Source organism: Eublepharis macularius, chromosome 4, assembly GCF_028583425.1.
Source record: "Eublepharis macularius isolate TG4126 chromosome 4, MPM_Emac_v1.0, whole genome shotgun sequence".
Lineage (NCBI taxonomy): Eukaryota > Metazoa > Chordata > Lepidosauria > Squamata > Eublepharidae > Eublepharis > Eublepharis macularius.
Window position 1 is genome coordinate 43,286,568 of NC_072793.1, and position 16,101 is coordinate 43,302,668.

Below are 16,101 nucleotides of genomic sequence, written 5' to 3' on the forward strand. Positions count from 1 at the left end.
TCTGTCTTCTCTAATCATCATAATTTTTCCCCATATCTTCTGCAAATTGCAAATTCGGGTCTAGGTTTGTAAAGTCTATGCAAGGATGCTATAGCCTATGAACACATTTATGAGCTCTTATGGCGCCTAAGCTTGCGACCCTAAACAAATGCTGAGAATAAAGTCTTGACAGCTGGCCCAACTGATAATGAAATTGTACAGATGATGTACGCATTAAAGACTTGAAAAGGCTGAAGGGTCATTTGTCTTTGTCATGGATTCCTCTGCATTCCTTCCCACCCGTGCTTGTTTTCAGTAAGAGTATTTACTGCATTCAGAATGCAGCACCCGAGTTCCAATCTCAGATTCAGGCCTCAACATGATCATCTCACTTGGAGCACCTGCCCAAATTCTGTGATCCAGAGATCCATACAATAGAACAGGATGTGTGAGAGGCAGAAGAATGACATCAGCACCATATATTACAATATTCCTTATCCAACCACATTATTGTAAAAAAAGAGAGAATGGACAAAAAGGGTCTCCCATTGTCTTCCAATGCAGGTGTCCTTTGTTGACTGTTGCTTCAATGTGTGAAGCTGACTTATGAGTCAGACTGTTGACCTAGACCAGTATGGTCTATTCTAACTGGAAGAACCTCTCCAGGGTCTCAGGCAGACATCATTCCCAACTATACTAACTGAAATCATTTTCATTGAAGGTGCTGGGATTGAATCTGTGACCTTCTGCATGCAAAGCATGTGTTCTTTCACTGGCCGTAGACCAGTGGTCCCCAACATAATGCCTGTGGGTGCCCACCAAGTGTTTTTAAAAAGTGGATGGGAAAAGTGAGGCGTTTGCCAACCAAGGCTTCAGATTGGCCACTGGACATTTGATTGGCTGTGCAAATCTTTTAAAATGTTGGCTCAGCAGGAGCTGCCAGCACAGCTCAAGGCTGTTTGAGTGAAGGTAAGCTGCAGCAACCTCTGCATGGCTGGCTTCCCCTCCTGCAGCAGCCATTGTGTGGCAGAGGTTTAGTGGCAGCACCCACCATTCTGTGTCAAAATTCCAAAGATGCCCACATGCCCCAAAAGTTTGGAGACCCCTGTCATAGACCCTTGAAAGGTTGCTCATACCAAACTGTCCACATGATCCATGATCTGCTGCATATCTGCTGCACATGATCTGCTGCATATTCTTGCAGCAGAATATTGACAAGCAGTTCTTGGGCAAAGAGTCAAGAACTGCTGGGATAAAACTGGTGCCCTTTGCATCATTTCTGTGTTAGCCCTTGAGATAGAAGATGTGTAAAGGCAATTTGGGCCACTCCTCCCAACTCATATTCTCCGGCTGCAATCTGACTGAAGTGATACTGCTGAAGTTGCTGAATTCCACACTGCATTATTGCCAAAGCTTCTCTCCAAGTATTGTTCTGCCGATTCACAAATAACCACTAAGATGGTGAGATGTGCATGTTAATATAATACTGTGCACTTATGAATGCCTTTTAGGTATAATCATTGCCATTGTTACCTTAAGTAAGAGCAACAATATTTTGATCATCTTCAGCAATGAGTAATGGACAACTGTTTCTCTGAGCATTTGAAGCAAAACAAGCAGGTATTGCTGTTCCTAGTTCTCAGAACGGGGAGTGGGGGAGACCACATGAGGAGAACTGACTGGTTGTGATGAGGTGGTAAGACTCTTCATTACTAAGACAGGATTGGAAGACTCCATCATATCTGATCCAATGGGGCAGGTGACATTTGTAGCCAAATCACTGTACAACGAATGCCCCATCACTGTTCTTGTAGCTTGATTTCAATGGTGATCTGTCTCTCTCTCTGTTTCTTTCTCTCTCTGTTTCCCTCTCAGAAAAGCCACGGATGAACAGTATTCTTACCTCTGCAACTGAGCCCTACGATCTCTCCTTCTCCAGGTCCTTCCAGAACCTCTCTCACCTCCCGCCATCCTATGAGTCTGCGATCAAGACTAACCCAAGTAAATATTCTTCCCTGAAGAGATTAAGTAGGTGTCTGCTCATTTCATTACCTTGCTGCTCAATGTGCATGGTTAGGATGAGAAGCCAAAACAGCGTCTCTCTTACTGTATGCCACCTTTGCTGCATGGCTGTTATTCATGGAGACCTTCCACTGTAGAGAGCCTGCTGCAAAGGACTTTTCTAGGTTTCTTCAGCTTTACCTAATACACACACGGCCTTTTCTCTTTTTGCCAAAGCCGCCTGACTTTCACTTATTTTGAGTCAAGGATAGTGAAATCACAGTTTGGTCATTTTTCATGCATCATTCCTGGCTAAATGGCTTTTACTTTTTCTAGAGGCAAGTCGTTCAACCTGAATTGTAAGCTAGACATTCTTGCCCAAGCTGTAGCAACAAATTCATTTTGCTGCATGACGTGTGACTGGCTAACATTTCCACAAGGGGTTTTAACTCTGCCTTGGCTTCCTTTCCGCAGCTCTGCTTTTGGGAATATCTACATGATGTCATCCTCTATTTGTTCAGCTTTCATGTCCTGCTTTGCTGCAGTCTTTCCCAAACTTGGTTTGATATAATCGTTTTTGGAAAAATTTCCACTGGAGCACCTTTGGATGTGTTATGGATGGGAAGATGTGCATTTTTTCAGATCCTGCCCACATCAGCATCATTTTCCTTACCACAGTCCTGCAGTGGCCTTTTCCCTCCTCCAGTTGAGTGCTTTTTGCATCCTTTTTAAAAAAAAATTAATAATAGCTATATCGCTGTAATGTTGCAACAACATACCGTTGCAACAACATACCGTTTCCCAGCTTTCATATTTTTAAAAAAGTAACTATCTTTATAACTCTGCAACCAAAAAGGGTAGAGACTTTTTTTAAAAAAATGAAAGCTGGGAACTACTACATTATTGAAATAAATTGTCATAATGTTCTAATACTATAGCGCTATACCTATTGCCATTTTTTTTTAAGTCTGAAAACTCCCTCCAGTGGCAGAAGGGAAATGGCAGCCATGGAGGCCTGAGGCAGGGAAAGCAAGGGGGAAACTTACACGTGCATGTTCTGTTGCCTTTGCAACAAGAACTACTCAGAGAATCACCTCTGTGTAGAGGAGCCCCGATGGGATCGCATTGCCTTTCTTGGCTGCAAGCTTGACTTTGCAACATAATTAGGCTTGTTTCCCAGATTTTATATACTCAGCAAATAGACAAAGATTTAATCTAAATATTTTTAAAGTAAAGAGACCACACTCCACAATTCTCCATAGGACCCCTAAACCCCTGTCCCAGTCATTACTTAACACTGCAGCATCCCTGATCCTGTGGCTTGCTTGGGAAGATTTGAGCATCAGTGTTCCTGTAGTGAACTATAGGTGCGGGGGAAGAGTTCCTGACCCACCTTTCACACAAAAATTAAGTTCCGCCCAAAACATCATTGATGTCTAGGCTGGAAAGAGACTTTGGAGACTCCAGCAAGAGAGGACCAAGTTAAATTGGCCAGTGTCTTGATTCTGTAAAAAGCAGCCCTTTATGAATAACAAAGTGCTCCCCACCTTCAGCGTTACATCCATTTCTTTCCAGGTGCAATGTGTGTAACTCCTGAGACTGTAAACATCCCAGCATTTTTACATATCTCAAGCCCATGAACATTTCAAAGGAAGATCACATTCTTCTGCAGCTTTTTGTGCCATTGATTTATTATTTCAAATTGGTTTGAAATGATTGGTTATAAGTCAAAATGAGAGCCAGTTTGGTGTAGTGGTTAACAGCGCGGAACTCTAATCTGGAGAACTGGGTTTGATTCCTCACCCCTCCACTTGAAGCCAGCTGGGTGACCTTGGGCCAGTCACAGCTCTTCTAGAGCTCTCTCAGCCCCACCCACCTCACAGGGTGTTTTGTTGTTGTGGGGATAATAATGACATACTTTGTAAACTGCTCTGAGTGGGCATTAAGTTGTCCTGAAGGCTGGTATATAAATCGAATGTTACTATTATAATAAAATCTTGATAGAATGACTGCTTACATGGAAGTGCCTATGTTTACTTTCCCCCAGTGGATTGAGTGTAAAAGAACGCTCTCCGTGCACCTGGTGAAGTAAACTCTGGCTCATGAAAGTTTCTGTTCAAATGAATGTTGTTAGTCTTTTAAGGCACTACTGGATTCATGTATATCAGGCAACCTTTCATATGAACAGGCATATTCCATAAGTGATGAAGGTGTAATGTAGCCAGCGTTGGCAACCCTCTAGTTTCCTGCCTCTAGAGATTCTTCTGTCTATGTTACACTTTTTCAGAACTCCGGAAGGCAACCATGTTCTGCTTTCATCCGTGTCTGTGATGTTTCAAACCTTAGTATGCTTTTGATATCTCTTTTCTCCTCACAGCTGACAAGGATGCTGAAGAATACTACTCAAGAAAGAGGCACCTTCCTGACTTAGCAGCAAGAGGGACTCTTCCTCTTAATGTCATCCAGCTATCCCAGAAACAGACCATCCAAAGGGAGCGGCCACGCCGTGTGATGCGGGCCATGTCTCAGGACCGAGTGCTGTCCCCAGAAAGGGTTATGCCTGAGGAATTCAGCATGTCCTATGAGCGGATTCTCTCTGATGAACAGTTGTTGTCCACTGAACGCCTGCACTCCCAAGACCCACTGCTATCTCCAGAGCACTCAGGTTTTGGAGAGCAGTCTATGTCACGGGCTTTGTCACACTCAGACGTCTTTGTTTCTACACCTGTCTTGGATCGTTACCGGATGACTAAGATGCACTCCCATCCCAGTGCCTCAAATAACTTATACAACACCTTAAGTATGAACCAAACATCTGCCAAGCGCCAGGCATTCGCCTCCCGGCGGCACAACACAGTGGAGCAGCTACACTACATCCCAGGACACCACCATTACCGCACAGGTAGCAAGACAGAGGTGACTGTTTGATCGGACACTGTGCATTGTAGATAATCCATATGGACTGGGGTGGCATCAGTGCCCTACACTGCAGTGGCCTTATGGCCAAGATAACCTCTAATCCCATGTCTGAAAAGACAGACTCTTCCGACAGTCCTGTCTGTGTTGTTTTGAAAACTCATCTACATGTTATTGACATGAAGGAGGAAAAAACCTGAACAGGGAGAGATACAGGTAAGATTTCCTGACACGCTCAGTTTCTGTCAAAGAAAGCCATACCAGATGATGGCTCTTTTCAAGGGCTTGCCTGCAGCTTCTCTGTAGTTTGACCGAAATAGGATTTTTTTAAATCCTTCATTAAAAACAGAGAAGAATCACTTATACAATTGGTGTAATATGGCAAATTTTGCAAGCTCCGAAGCTGGCACAATGGGATCTTCTTGTGATCCCTGCGCTTCCCAGGTGTTGAATTTTACACACACACAAAACCCCACTCCCTGACTGATGACAATCCCAGCTGCAATTCTTACCACAAATTAGATGAGGGTGACCCATTTTCATGGCTCCTTGGTTCTTCCTGGTCCTTGGGAGAAATGTCAGTGGCCAACGCTATTACCACTTAGTGGCTAAATTAGTTATGGATGGGAAGCCACTTTATTTTACCTGTAGCTGTAAAACAGAACTACTGCAGTGCCTATATATTGCCAGCCCTCTGGATGGTTGGAGGAGTGAGATGGATTTGTTTATAAGCACAATCCTGCCAATAAGAGTTTGCCAGCCCCCTCAAGTATAAATCCCCAAAATGTAAATTAAAAGGGGGAATGGGACAGAACTGCTTCTTAGTAGCAAGAAGCACCGAAAGGTCGCTTGTTTTCACACAACTTAATGGCATTCCATTTTTATCTCCGGGATGTTGTTCTCCATGAGAAAGACACAGCAGAGTGTGAGAGAAATAGAGCAGCAGTAACCTGTTGATCAGTTTGTGGAAAGTTGGTCACAGTTCAGTCTGTGCTTGATTCGTTGCCAGCTTACACCTTTCAGTATTCATTGGAAGTTCTGGAAAGGACCGGCCACTTTACAGGATACTCTTAGAAAGACTGATCTTCCCAAAGCGTTCTCCTTCCATTGAACGGCTGCATAACATTTTTGGAATGCCAGACTTGTTACATCCAAATCCCATCCAAAAGATGCTTGGGCATCTCATATACCAATTGGGTACATTGTATGGCCACTGTGGAGTGGTGCTTAGACACTAAGTGTCTGTAAAGTCTTTCAAACAAATATTTGCAAGTCCAGCATTTGCTGGATTTTGTATAGTGGGAAACAGATTTTAATTTAGTAATATGTACATTGAAACTCCCTATCTTCCCACCTGGAAGATCTCTAATCCAATGATTAAACATGGGGATTAAGTGTGAATCTGTGGAATATTGATTCGTTCCATTATGTACTTGCAAACTAAGAATACAAATACACATGGTGGTTCTGGACAACAGCACTTGGAATTCTCTCATCTAATACTATCCCCTACTGTTTAACAGTCTAAACTTGTACATTGATCACTCTTCCCTGATCTTCCAGGCCTTCCCATGACACTTCCTGAAATGCAAAGAAGATATCTGTGCTGCTGTTAAAGTGCAGGGGGAGGAGAGGGCCATGACCAAAGCCCTCCGTGGTTCTTAAGCTGGGTCATTTGGCCCTGTTGCATGGCTCTGGCGCGGCCAAGATCCCTCAGTGCCAAGCTGCCCATCTACCTCCCCACCAAGGTGTGCTCAGGAGCAGGCAAGGCCAAAAGTAGGCTGCTCAGTTAGAGCTACTGCCTTCTCTGTGCCACGTCTTCCAAAAAAAAGATGCCAGCAAGCCCCATCCCCTTACCTAACTCTTACAGAGAGGGGCAGGAGCAGCATTTTCATCATCCAATTTCTCTTCAGACAGCTTTGCTCTTTGGTCTCTGCATGATTCAGAGAGGTGCACACATGAATACGATATCCCATCACTTTTTAACAAGATTTTTTTTAACAGCACCAGCAGAAAGCCGCCACTGGGCTGCTTTTTGCTGGCATTTTGTGTTTGTAGACCACAGACTGGAGCCATTAGAAACACTGTGCTTTGCTTAACAGAAACTGGGCTAGGAAGGAACAGAAGACAATGGCCATTTCTAGCTGCTGCTCATGACCTGCTTGCAAGTCACAGACATGAGTTCAGAGACCGTTATTGCTGACAAGTCAGGTCATAGCAGGGCAAGAGAGAAGCAAGCTCCTCTGAGCACTCTGTAACTTGTACCATTTTCTATCTTCAACCTAGCTTTCTCAAAACATCTCTGGTGGTGAGTGAGCAATATGGATAATAAGTTTTTGAGAGACAAAAGTGGGAATACCCGGTCTCCTGCCCAGAAGTACAAGAATCCTTTGCTATCTTGAATATGAAATCTCAAGTATATCGTGTATATGGTTTTTATTTTCCATATAGTGTAGGAGTTCGTGTTGGTTGCATCAGTGACACGTATGAGAAAATGTGCAACCCCCTTGACTCACTGGAGCGAGGAGATATCGCTTATATGAAATGGAACCGCGAGGGCCACATAAGATGGTATGGACGGGCTGTGATATTTGCCTCTGTCTGTTAACCAAGGTGACCACAAATCTGCCTGAGCTCTATTCTGGTGGGAAATGTGCAGATTCCCTTCTGCCCAATACTGTGTGGACACCTTTCAGGCTATGTCCTGTTCTGCTGTACTATAAAAATAATCTGTAATACAGCATTAGCGTCCTTGCTCCTACCTATTGGGTCTTCTTTACACAAACACTGTGGTTGTCGTCAGAAATTCTGTGGCACACACATGCTTATAACATAACACCTACTGGCTGGCCCACACCCTTGCAGAGGTGTTTCCCAGTGGCAATTGTGGTGTCTATTTAGCATATAATGTAGGATTTGATCTCTTGATAACTAAAATGCTCGACAGGAATAACCAGCATAGATTGATAGATTGAGACGATAGCTGTAGGCAGCCAGATAAAGTGAGCAGTTCAGTTTAGTTGGTTGTATTAGCAGTGGCTTCCATTAGCGCCGTGACACATGAAGCTGGGTGCCTCAGAAGGAGTTCTTGTCTCAAATCCACTTTCATCAGGATACAGACCATCCTGATATCTAGTCCTATCATCCCGATAAAAGCAACAATGATTGCTGTATTGCTTCATGTAAGGGAATAAGTGCACCAATGTGAGCAGTGTAGGCAAAGTGGTCTTCAAGTGCTGGTAACACTAACAGTGCAATCCTAAGCAAAGTTACACCAGTTGGTTGATTTCAATGGGCTTAGACTGGTGTAACTCTGCTTAGGATTGCTCTGTTAATCATTAACATTTTGTCTCAATGAAATTGCAGTGCTGTATATTTAGTTTAAGTATTGCATTTTACGGAAATATCCCAACCATAAGAGTAATTTTTTTTAATGCAGAACAGCCATTTTGCTATTCTAGACATTTCGTTCCATCCTCAGCTGCTGAAATTGTGAAAACTCAGCTCCAAGTTAAGCCTACTGAGGGCCAAACTACACGTGACAAATGACACTTGAATGGCAAGTGTATTCCACCCTGTTCACTTGCCCTCCACTTGCTCTCCACTCAATCCACTTGCCGTTCAAGTGTCATTTGTCACTTGTAGCTTGGCCTTGAGTTCGTAATGGCAGACACAAGTTCAGAAGCCAGCAGGCATTTTTAAAGGGGGGTTGCATTATGTTTTTACTGCATGATGGGGAGAAATTTGGTAGCCAGAACGGCAACTAGGAGATATTCCTTGAAAGCAACATCCTGGGTATTCCTTTGCCTCTTGTGACCTAACACTTTCTGGAGGGTTCCACATCCATGGCCTAAAAGTTTCATGTCTTCCTTGTATTCTTCAACCTACCACAGAACCATCTCCTTAGAAGAATGGGAGAAAATTTTTATACACCGATCAGAACACAGGGTTCTTTCATGTTTTCCAAAAAAATACTTTGCTTCAACTATCTAAGCATGGTGTTTGTGGTTTAGAGGTGGGTAGATGAGAGTGGGGAACTTGGGCTGCAACCCAACAAATCTGTATACATGTGTACAAGACAGAACTAACATGTAGACGTTTTTTGTTGCGGCTGCTGCTTATGTCATAGGGTTTAGACCAGTCACAGGGTTTACAAGGGAGCCAAGTTTACATTGAACAATAGGTTTGCTTGCCTGTTCCGCTTGGCAAGTGGCTACAGTCCAACTATAATGACCCTTCTAGCTGGAGGAACAATTCTTCCCCCATAAAATCACTTGGTTTTTTAAAATCATCCTGTGCATTACACAGGGCAAACCTGGCTTTGCCAATGACTGTATATTCACTGAACTACAGCCAATCTTGGCTCCTTCGTGAGTGTACATTTATGTACAATACATGAGTTTGCTGCAGTCACACCTCCCATAAGATATACACTTAAAATAGCTTAGCTGCACTCATAGAAACATGTGTTAAGATGTCCTAAGACTGCAGACTGGATTGATTTCTCTTGTAATGATGACCTATCGTAACAGTTGGTAGCATTTTTGTACAGTCATTATTCTCTGCTAGTTTTTGTTCAGCTATATATTAGATCTTTAAAGGTAAAGGTAGTCCCCTGTGCAAGCACCAAGCCATTACTGACCTATGGGGGGACGTCGCATCACGACGTTTTCTTGGCAGACTTTTTACAGGCTGGTTTGCCATTGCCTTCCCCAGTCATCTACACTTTACCCCTAGGAAACTGGGTACTCATTTTACTGACTTCAGAAGGATGGAAGGCTGAGTCAACCTTGAGCCAGCTACCTGAACCCGGCTTCCACCAGGATCGAACTCAGGTCATGAGCAGAGCTTGGGCTGCAGTACTGCCGCTTACCACTCTGCACCACGGGGCTCTTATATTAGATCTTTGGGAGGGGAGAATTCAGACTGAATTACTATAAATCCATCAAGATAAGCAGACTGGCACATGTCCTTAAAAGAGAAAGAGTGCTGTTTTAATTACCTTTGTGTACTACCTATGTGTACAGGACATTTTTCTTTCATTAAGGCAGCAATCTGTGGTTTCACCGAACAGGGCTAATTTTTTTCCAGTGTATTTCATGTCTCTTTCTTAAACTGCACAGATTCACTAAGTGGCAGGGTGTTAAAAGATAAATACCGTGTTTCCCATCCTCAACCGTGACCTCTGCCCACCAGCACCTTCAGGCATTGTGCAGAACAAAATGCAGCCTGTGTACTGACATCTTGAGCCACCTACACAGAGCATTCACTGTAGCAAGGACTGCTATTGCTGAAAAGCCCAATAATTTTTGTTTCGGGGGCCTAAGAGTATGTAAATGGGATTGGCCTACTGAATAAAAATGGGGAAATTCATCCTTTCAGGTTTCTCCATTGAATTATTAACCTTGAGAAACCAGCCTCTTAACTCACTCCAGTTTCTATTTTTTTCATGATCAAATAGTTAATCACTCAAACTGAAATGAGTTGAAAAGAAAAGTGTGCCAGCTAACAAGCCTCTGTTTCTGGGTCAATCTTGAAATAAATTGTGTCGTAGGCAACCGTGCACTGTTCTGCTCAGTGATGCTTTCCTTTGGAAGACCCAATGTTGCTGCAACTCCCAATGCCACTGAGAGCCAAGCTACAAGTGACGCCTTACACAGGTTGGACACTTGTCAGCTTCCCTCAAGTTTCGATGGGAAATGTAGGCATCCTGGTTTTACAGCTTGGCTCTCCATTACAGCTGCAAGACCAAGATGCCTACATTTCCCATCAAAACTTGAGGGAAGCTGACAAGTGTCCAACCTGTGTAAGGCAGCACTTGTAGTTTGGCTCTTAGTGGCAATGGGATGTCCAGAGGGTGGGTTTTCCCACATTTCCCAATGCTCATTCCTCCCAACACTATGGGGAGGGGGCTTTTTCTGAGGTTTTCGACATCTCAATATACCATTACACCCTCAAAAAGCCCCCTGGTGGCATGCAGGGGAATGGCTGCTGCAGGGAAAAGGGCAGGGGAAATGACTGCTGTGTGAGTGGGACCAGGAAAATCCAAACTTTCCTACCCACATAGCAACCAGCCCAGCTTTGCTCTGATCATTCCCAAAACATTGCAGCAAAGCAGGATTGGGAACATATCACAGAAATGTCAAGGAAGTCCCAGGCGCTGCGGCACATTGCTGGGAGGAAGCAGGGAAAAAAACGTTCCAAAAACATCGAACCCAGAGCAAATCATCAGTATGGAAACAGCCACTATCTTTGGTATGCAGAGGTGGGTAAAGGTCAGAATTCAGTAGGCAGGCAATTAGAATATCTTGTTATTTCTTGTTCATATGAACAAGGGCTGTTGATTCAAAACAACAACCCTGAATCAATTATCTTGGCTATCCCTCGACTATGTGACAGGTATTTTCTCGCTTATAACACTGTCTTGAAGCTGAGTAACATTAGCACATTATAAAAGTTCTACCCTGTGACTCATTAACTTTACTGAGTTTTCTTAGCAGAGAATGAGGTCAGGTCTTCTCCACTGAATGCTCTTTGATTCATATCAGTAGTGGATGTTAATGTTTCATAAGGGTGAGAAAAGGTTGAGAAGTCAGACTAAATACTTTCACTGAGAAGTTTTAGCAATAATTTTGGATTGGGATTGTCCTCAAAATAATAGCCTCTTGTGTGTTGTATGTTTACTGATAATTAACAAGATGATCTAGCATTATATCTGAGGTATCTTCACTGAGCTGTAGAAGCAGCAGGTGGAATAAATTAAACAAGTATTTCATCTGCTGAAGGCCTGAGGGAAAGCAAGACAGATATATTCTGTTCTAATAATATTTATGTAAATCTGGGGGGCAGGGAATAAAAGTCCCATTATCTCATTACTTAGCCAAATGCCATTTGGTGTCTCTTGTGACCTTTCATGACTTGTGGAAGCTCTCACCATTGGTGCAAACCGTAAGACCCATGCCGTACTGTTGCTCTAACCACGTGCTTTGTAACTGCTTCTTCAAGCTTTCATCTCACAAGCTGGCGTGAATCTTATAGCAAGAGTTTCTCACCTCAGAGGAAGCCAATTCTTACTGTAACCAGCTTTATTTGAGGATAAATGAGGGGGAAAGTTGAATGTCCGATCCTTTTTGTGCTTTAGCCCAGTTTATGGAATCCATGTTTATTCTCCAGTAGTTCTGATGAGGAAGTACATTTGTATCTGTATCTTTGCACAGACTTTTGGTTACGCATTAAGCTTCAAGGCAGCAGTATTTGACTGTTTTTCTCTGTATTATCCTTGTTGTTATACTTACCTGTAAAAGCACATTCTGTAGGTACTGTAAACAAAACTATTACCAGTTTAGTAAAAATTTAGTCTTAAGGATTTTTTCCACTTTTGTCAGTAACAAATATTTATGGATTCAGAAATAAAGCAATTTCAACATTAATTTCAGCTGCTTCTTTTTGATACACATGGGAGTAACTCAGGGGTCATCTTTCTTGGCTGCCTTTGCAAACTTTGTAAGCAGAGATATAGATATACACACACACATATATAACACATCCACATATCTGTATGTGTGCTTGAAGAGTATCATACATCTACTTGGCTTATTTAAAATCTATGACATTTTTACCTATCCTGTCTACAAAGAACTCAGAGCATCATACATTCTTCTCCCACTTTATCCTCACAATAATTTTAAGACTGGGAATGATTGGTCCATAGTCTATCTATTAGTGAGTTAAAAGGGACAAGTGGGGGTCTTCCCAGTCCTTATCCAACACTCTAACCAGTACACACCCCTTTGGGCTTTTTAAAATCTGCAATAATTTGTTATATTGTACCTAGAGTCATTGATGTCTCTTTAGGGAGGACTGAGGCTCAATGCAATATAATTTCTCTTCTCTGAAGTTGTACTTTGCCAACCTTAGCAAATCAGAGATAGTTGCCCTGTGACACAGAAATCACAAGTGGAATAGGCAGCATCAGTCTGTGGCACTTCTTGACAGAAGAAGAGCATGTGGGCCACCCTTGGGCACAAAGTCAGGTCTGTACTCCTTCTGACTGCCGCTGTGGCACTGCACCATAGCCTCCTTCCTAGTTCAATAGAGTAGACACAAAACTACAACAGAACATGTGGAAGGAATCAACAAACCGTAGTGCATGCTGAAGTAGCACTAGTTCCTTCTTTGGGCTTAACTTGTGGTGCCAGGAAAATTTGCTTAATATTAAAAAAAAAATCCTCTAGATCCACTGTGGGGGGCAAAGGGGATTTATGAGTGCAGCACAACATCTAGTTGATCATACCCAGCTGATCTTTAGAAGAATGCCACTCCCTAGAGAAAATTACCTATATGTTTGCCGCCTACGGTCGAAGGCCAGGTGGGGAAGCAGGGGGGCATGGCGACAAACACAGACCCACACATAGCTGGAGTAAAACAAGGCCACAACTTTATTAAACAAACAGCAATAAGGAGTATTGGCGCAGCATATGGATCAGATCCCCAAAGAAGCATCAGCTGACCCGCCTGTCAGCCAATGAACCCAATCCCCCTCAGGCCCCGGCTGAGGGGGGGGGACCGAGGAGTGGCATCAAACGGGAAACACCTGGTGTACACCCTTTGGTGATTCCCCTGCCACGTGGGAATGAGCATGCCCTGGCAGCCCCCAAGCTGGGCATGCACCTCCATGACTCACTCCCAAGATTCCATATGGGAATCCCCTCACGGAGGAGCCTGTGCACACAGGCCCAGACTCCCCCCAAATAGGATCTGATCCAATACCAACTACCTACAAAGTTGTGACGAATTAAAACACAGAAAGGGGAGCAGTGGGAGGGTGTCCAGAAGCCGGCGCCAAAGTGGAGGTGAGGAGGGGCAGGCCGGGTATAAATGCCCGGGCGCCAGACCTGACAGAAGACTGCAGGACTGCGGTCCGTGCGCACGCCCTGCCCCCGGCCTTGAATCCCGGGCTCGCTATTGGATGGCCCAATATTCAAACTGATTGGCCGCTGGCCGGCCCAGGGGATGCTGGGTCAGCCCGTCCCTCATGGCGGCCACCGTGCTAGCCTCCCCTCCGGCCCTCCGGTGGCAACCCGGCCCCAGGTAAGCCTGGAGCCTTCGTATCTCTGCTGACAGGAAAAATACCTTTAACTCCAGAAGGCAACCTTATCCCTGCAAGACCTTCCCCCAGCCCCCACCATACTTGGTAGGGTGAACTGAGCAGCAAGTTTGTAGGAGAAAGTTAACACCAAAAATGTCCTAGAGTAAAGATCCAGGTAAAAGGTTTATTCTAAGTGTACAGAGATGAGGGGAAAGATGGAAGGGAGGAAAAAGAGATGCAGAAGATAGCAAGAGGAAAAAGTCCAGTTTCTACTTCAAACATACAAGGCTTTTCTAGTTATGTTTCCTTTGGGTGATGGGCTAAGGACCACATGAATGAAAGCTGATAGAGCTGATCAAGGCAGACTGAAGCTGACACAAGAGGCCCATTTGCTAATCCATATTGGAGGGGTTTCATGAGAAGGATGGGATTCCCCTTTGACCAATCAGAAAGTGGAGGCTTATGCTTTCAAAAAGATTCAAACTAATATCCATGCTCTTTCATGTTACTTAGATGCAATGTGTTACCTTCTGCCGAGATGAAGGGCTGTTTTGGTAAAATTCCCCCTGAGAAACATTATTGTACTCATTGTAAGGATCAAGTCGATTCAATTGCCCATATCCCTTTTAGCTGCCCCCATTATAATTCACTTCACAACCAATATATCACTCCCTGGACTGAACATCTATAGAACATTTCTGAATTACAGAAACCAAAGATTTTGCTATCAGGCAAGATAAAAATGTGTACATGTGATCTAGCCATACTTATCTATGGGTCTATCAATTACTTATAAAATACTTTGAGGTATGGCTTGTAGGCTGTTAAGTTACAGGAAAAAGAAAGATTCAGACTAATCAGCTGTTTCCCCAAGATCGCATGGCTATTTGCACTCAGCACTTTTGGAGTTTTGTGCAAAGGTAAGATGGGGCGCAGAGGTCCCTAGAGGCTAGATGGGTGCTTAAGAGATGACAGATGGGAGAAAATCCATTGTCCTGTGATACTCAAGCTATTTGATAGCCATCTATGTGTCAAATCCTGGATGCTTACATGACTTTCCTTTGCTCCTGAAATGGAGTTTTGGTAGACTAAAATCTTCACACATGGGCCCTTTTTTAAAATGGAAGAAGTCATGTTCCTCCATCACAACCACAGTAGTAGATCTTCCAACAACCAAGAGTAGCACTCTTCATGAGATAATGGCGACATGACTGTGGGACTAATAGTCACAGGTCTGCTTTTGTCCATTCTAGATTTTTTGCTGCAGGCAGTCGCTGCTTACTCCTTCTATTTACAACTTCCATATGGGTGTTCTCCTAGGTTTACAGCACAGTGACTAAACAGCAGGTTCAGAAAATGGCCAAAACCACTAGAAATGTCTGGAAACTGATATGCAAGACATACAGCATTTAGGTGCAGGATAAGAATACAAATGGCCTGAAATAGACATGTGTAAAGAGAGATGTGTGGGAATTTCAGACAAGTTTGTGATCTGTTTAAGAAGTAACCTCTAGAAAATCAACAAAGTACACAAGTCACCTGCTAGCTTCTTATTTGAGCAAATAATTTTAATTTCTGTCTATCCTGCAGTTGTCAAAGGCTAAGAAAATAAGAAGCCCTATTAGGAAAAGAGACAGACATTTAGCCCAAGCACTTACATACTTGTAAAACTGAGTAGAAAAGAAAATATTTCTGAGAGGGCTTTGATTGATTGCCAGCCACTGAATGTAAAATAATCAAGTACAGAGAAATCGAGTGGTACATGCAGGTTTGAGCCAGACCAATCTTTGTTAATGCACAATGACAGTGAGCAAGCATAGTAGTAAACAAGACTCCTGTGCCTTTAATTGTTATTTTTAAAAGGTATTTCAGCAGATACATTTTGGCATGCTAAAGATGCAGGGATGAAAAGAGCTACATGCCCCCTTCAACGGAATGGAGACACGGGAGTGGCGTTATTTGTTTTATATTTATATTGATTTATTAAAAATATTTATATGCCTGCCTTTCTTCTGAGTATCTGGACACAACAGATGACCTGCCACCACACACCCTCTCAACCTGAACTACCTTGCAGGGTTGTTGAGAGGATAAAATGGAGGAGAGGAGAAAAATGG

At 43.4% G+C, this 16,101-nt stretch overlaps 1 protein-coding gene across 1 annotated transcript in view; it reads left to right on the forward strand.

The window, feature by feature from the left end:
• LOC129328250 (protein shisa-6-like) overlaps nucleotides 1-4,908 on the forward strand; it is a 341,453-nt gene extending 336,545 nt beyond the window's left edge. Inside the window, exons 5-6 of the mRNA XM_054977190.1 lie at nucleotides 1,855-2,007; nucleotides 4,358-4,908. Coding sequence (XP_054833165.1) covers nucleotides 1,855-2,007; nucleotides 4,358-4,908 — 704 coding nt within the window. The remainder of the gene's footprint in view (nucleotides 1-1,854; nucleotides 2,008-4,357) is intronic.
• Nucleotides 4,909-16,101: the final 11,193 nt, after the last annotated feature.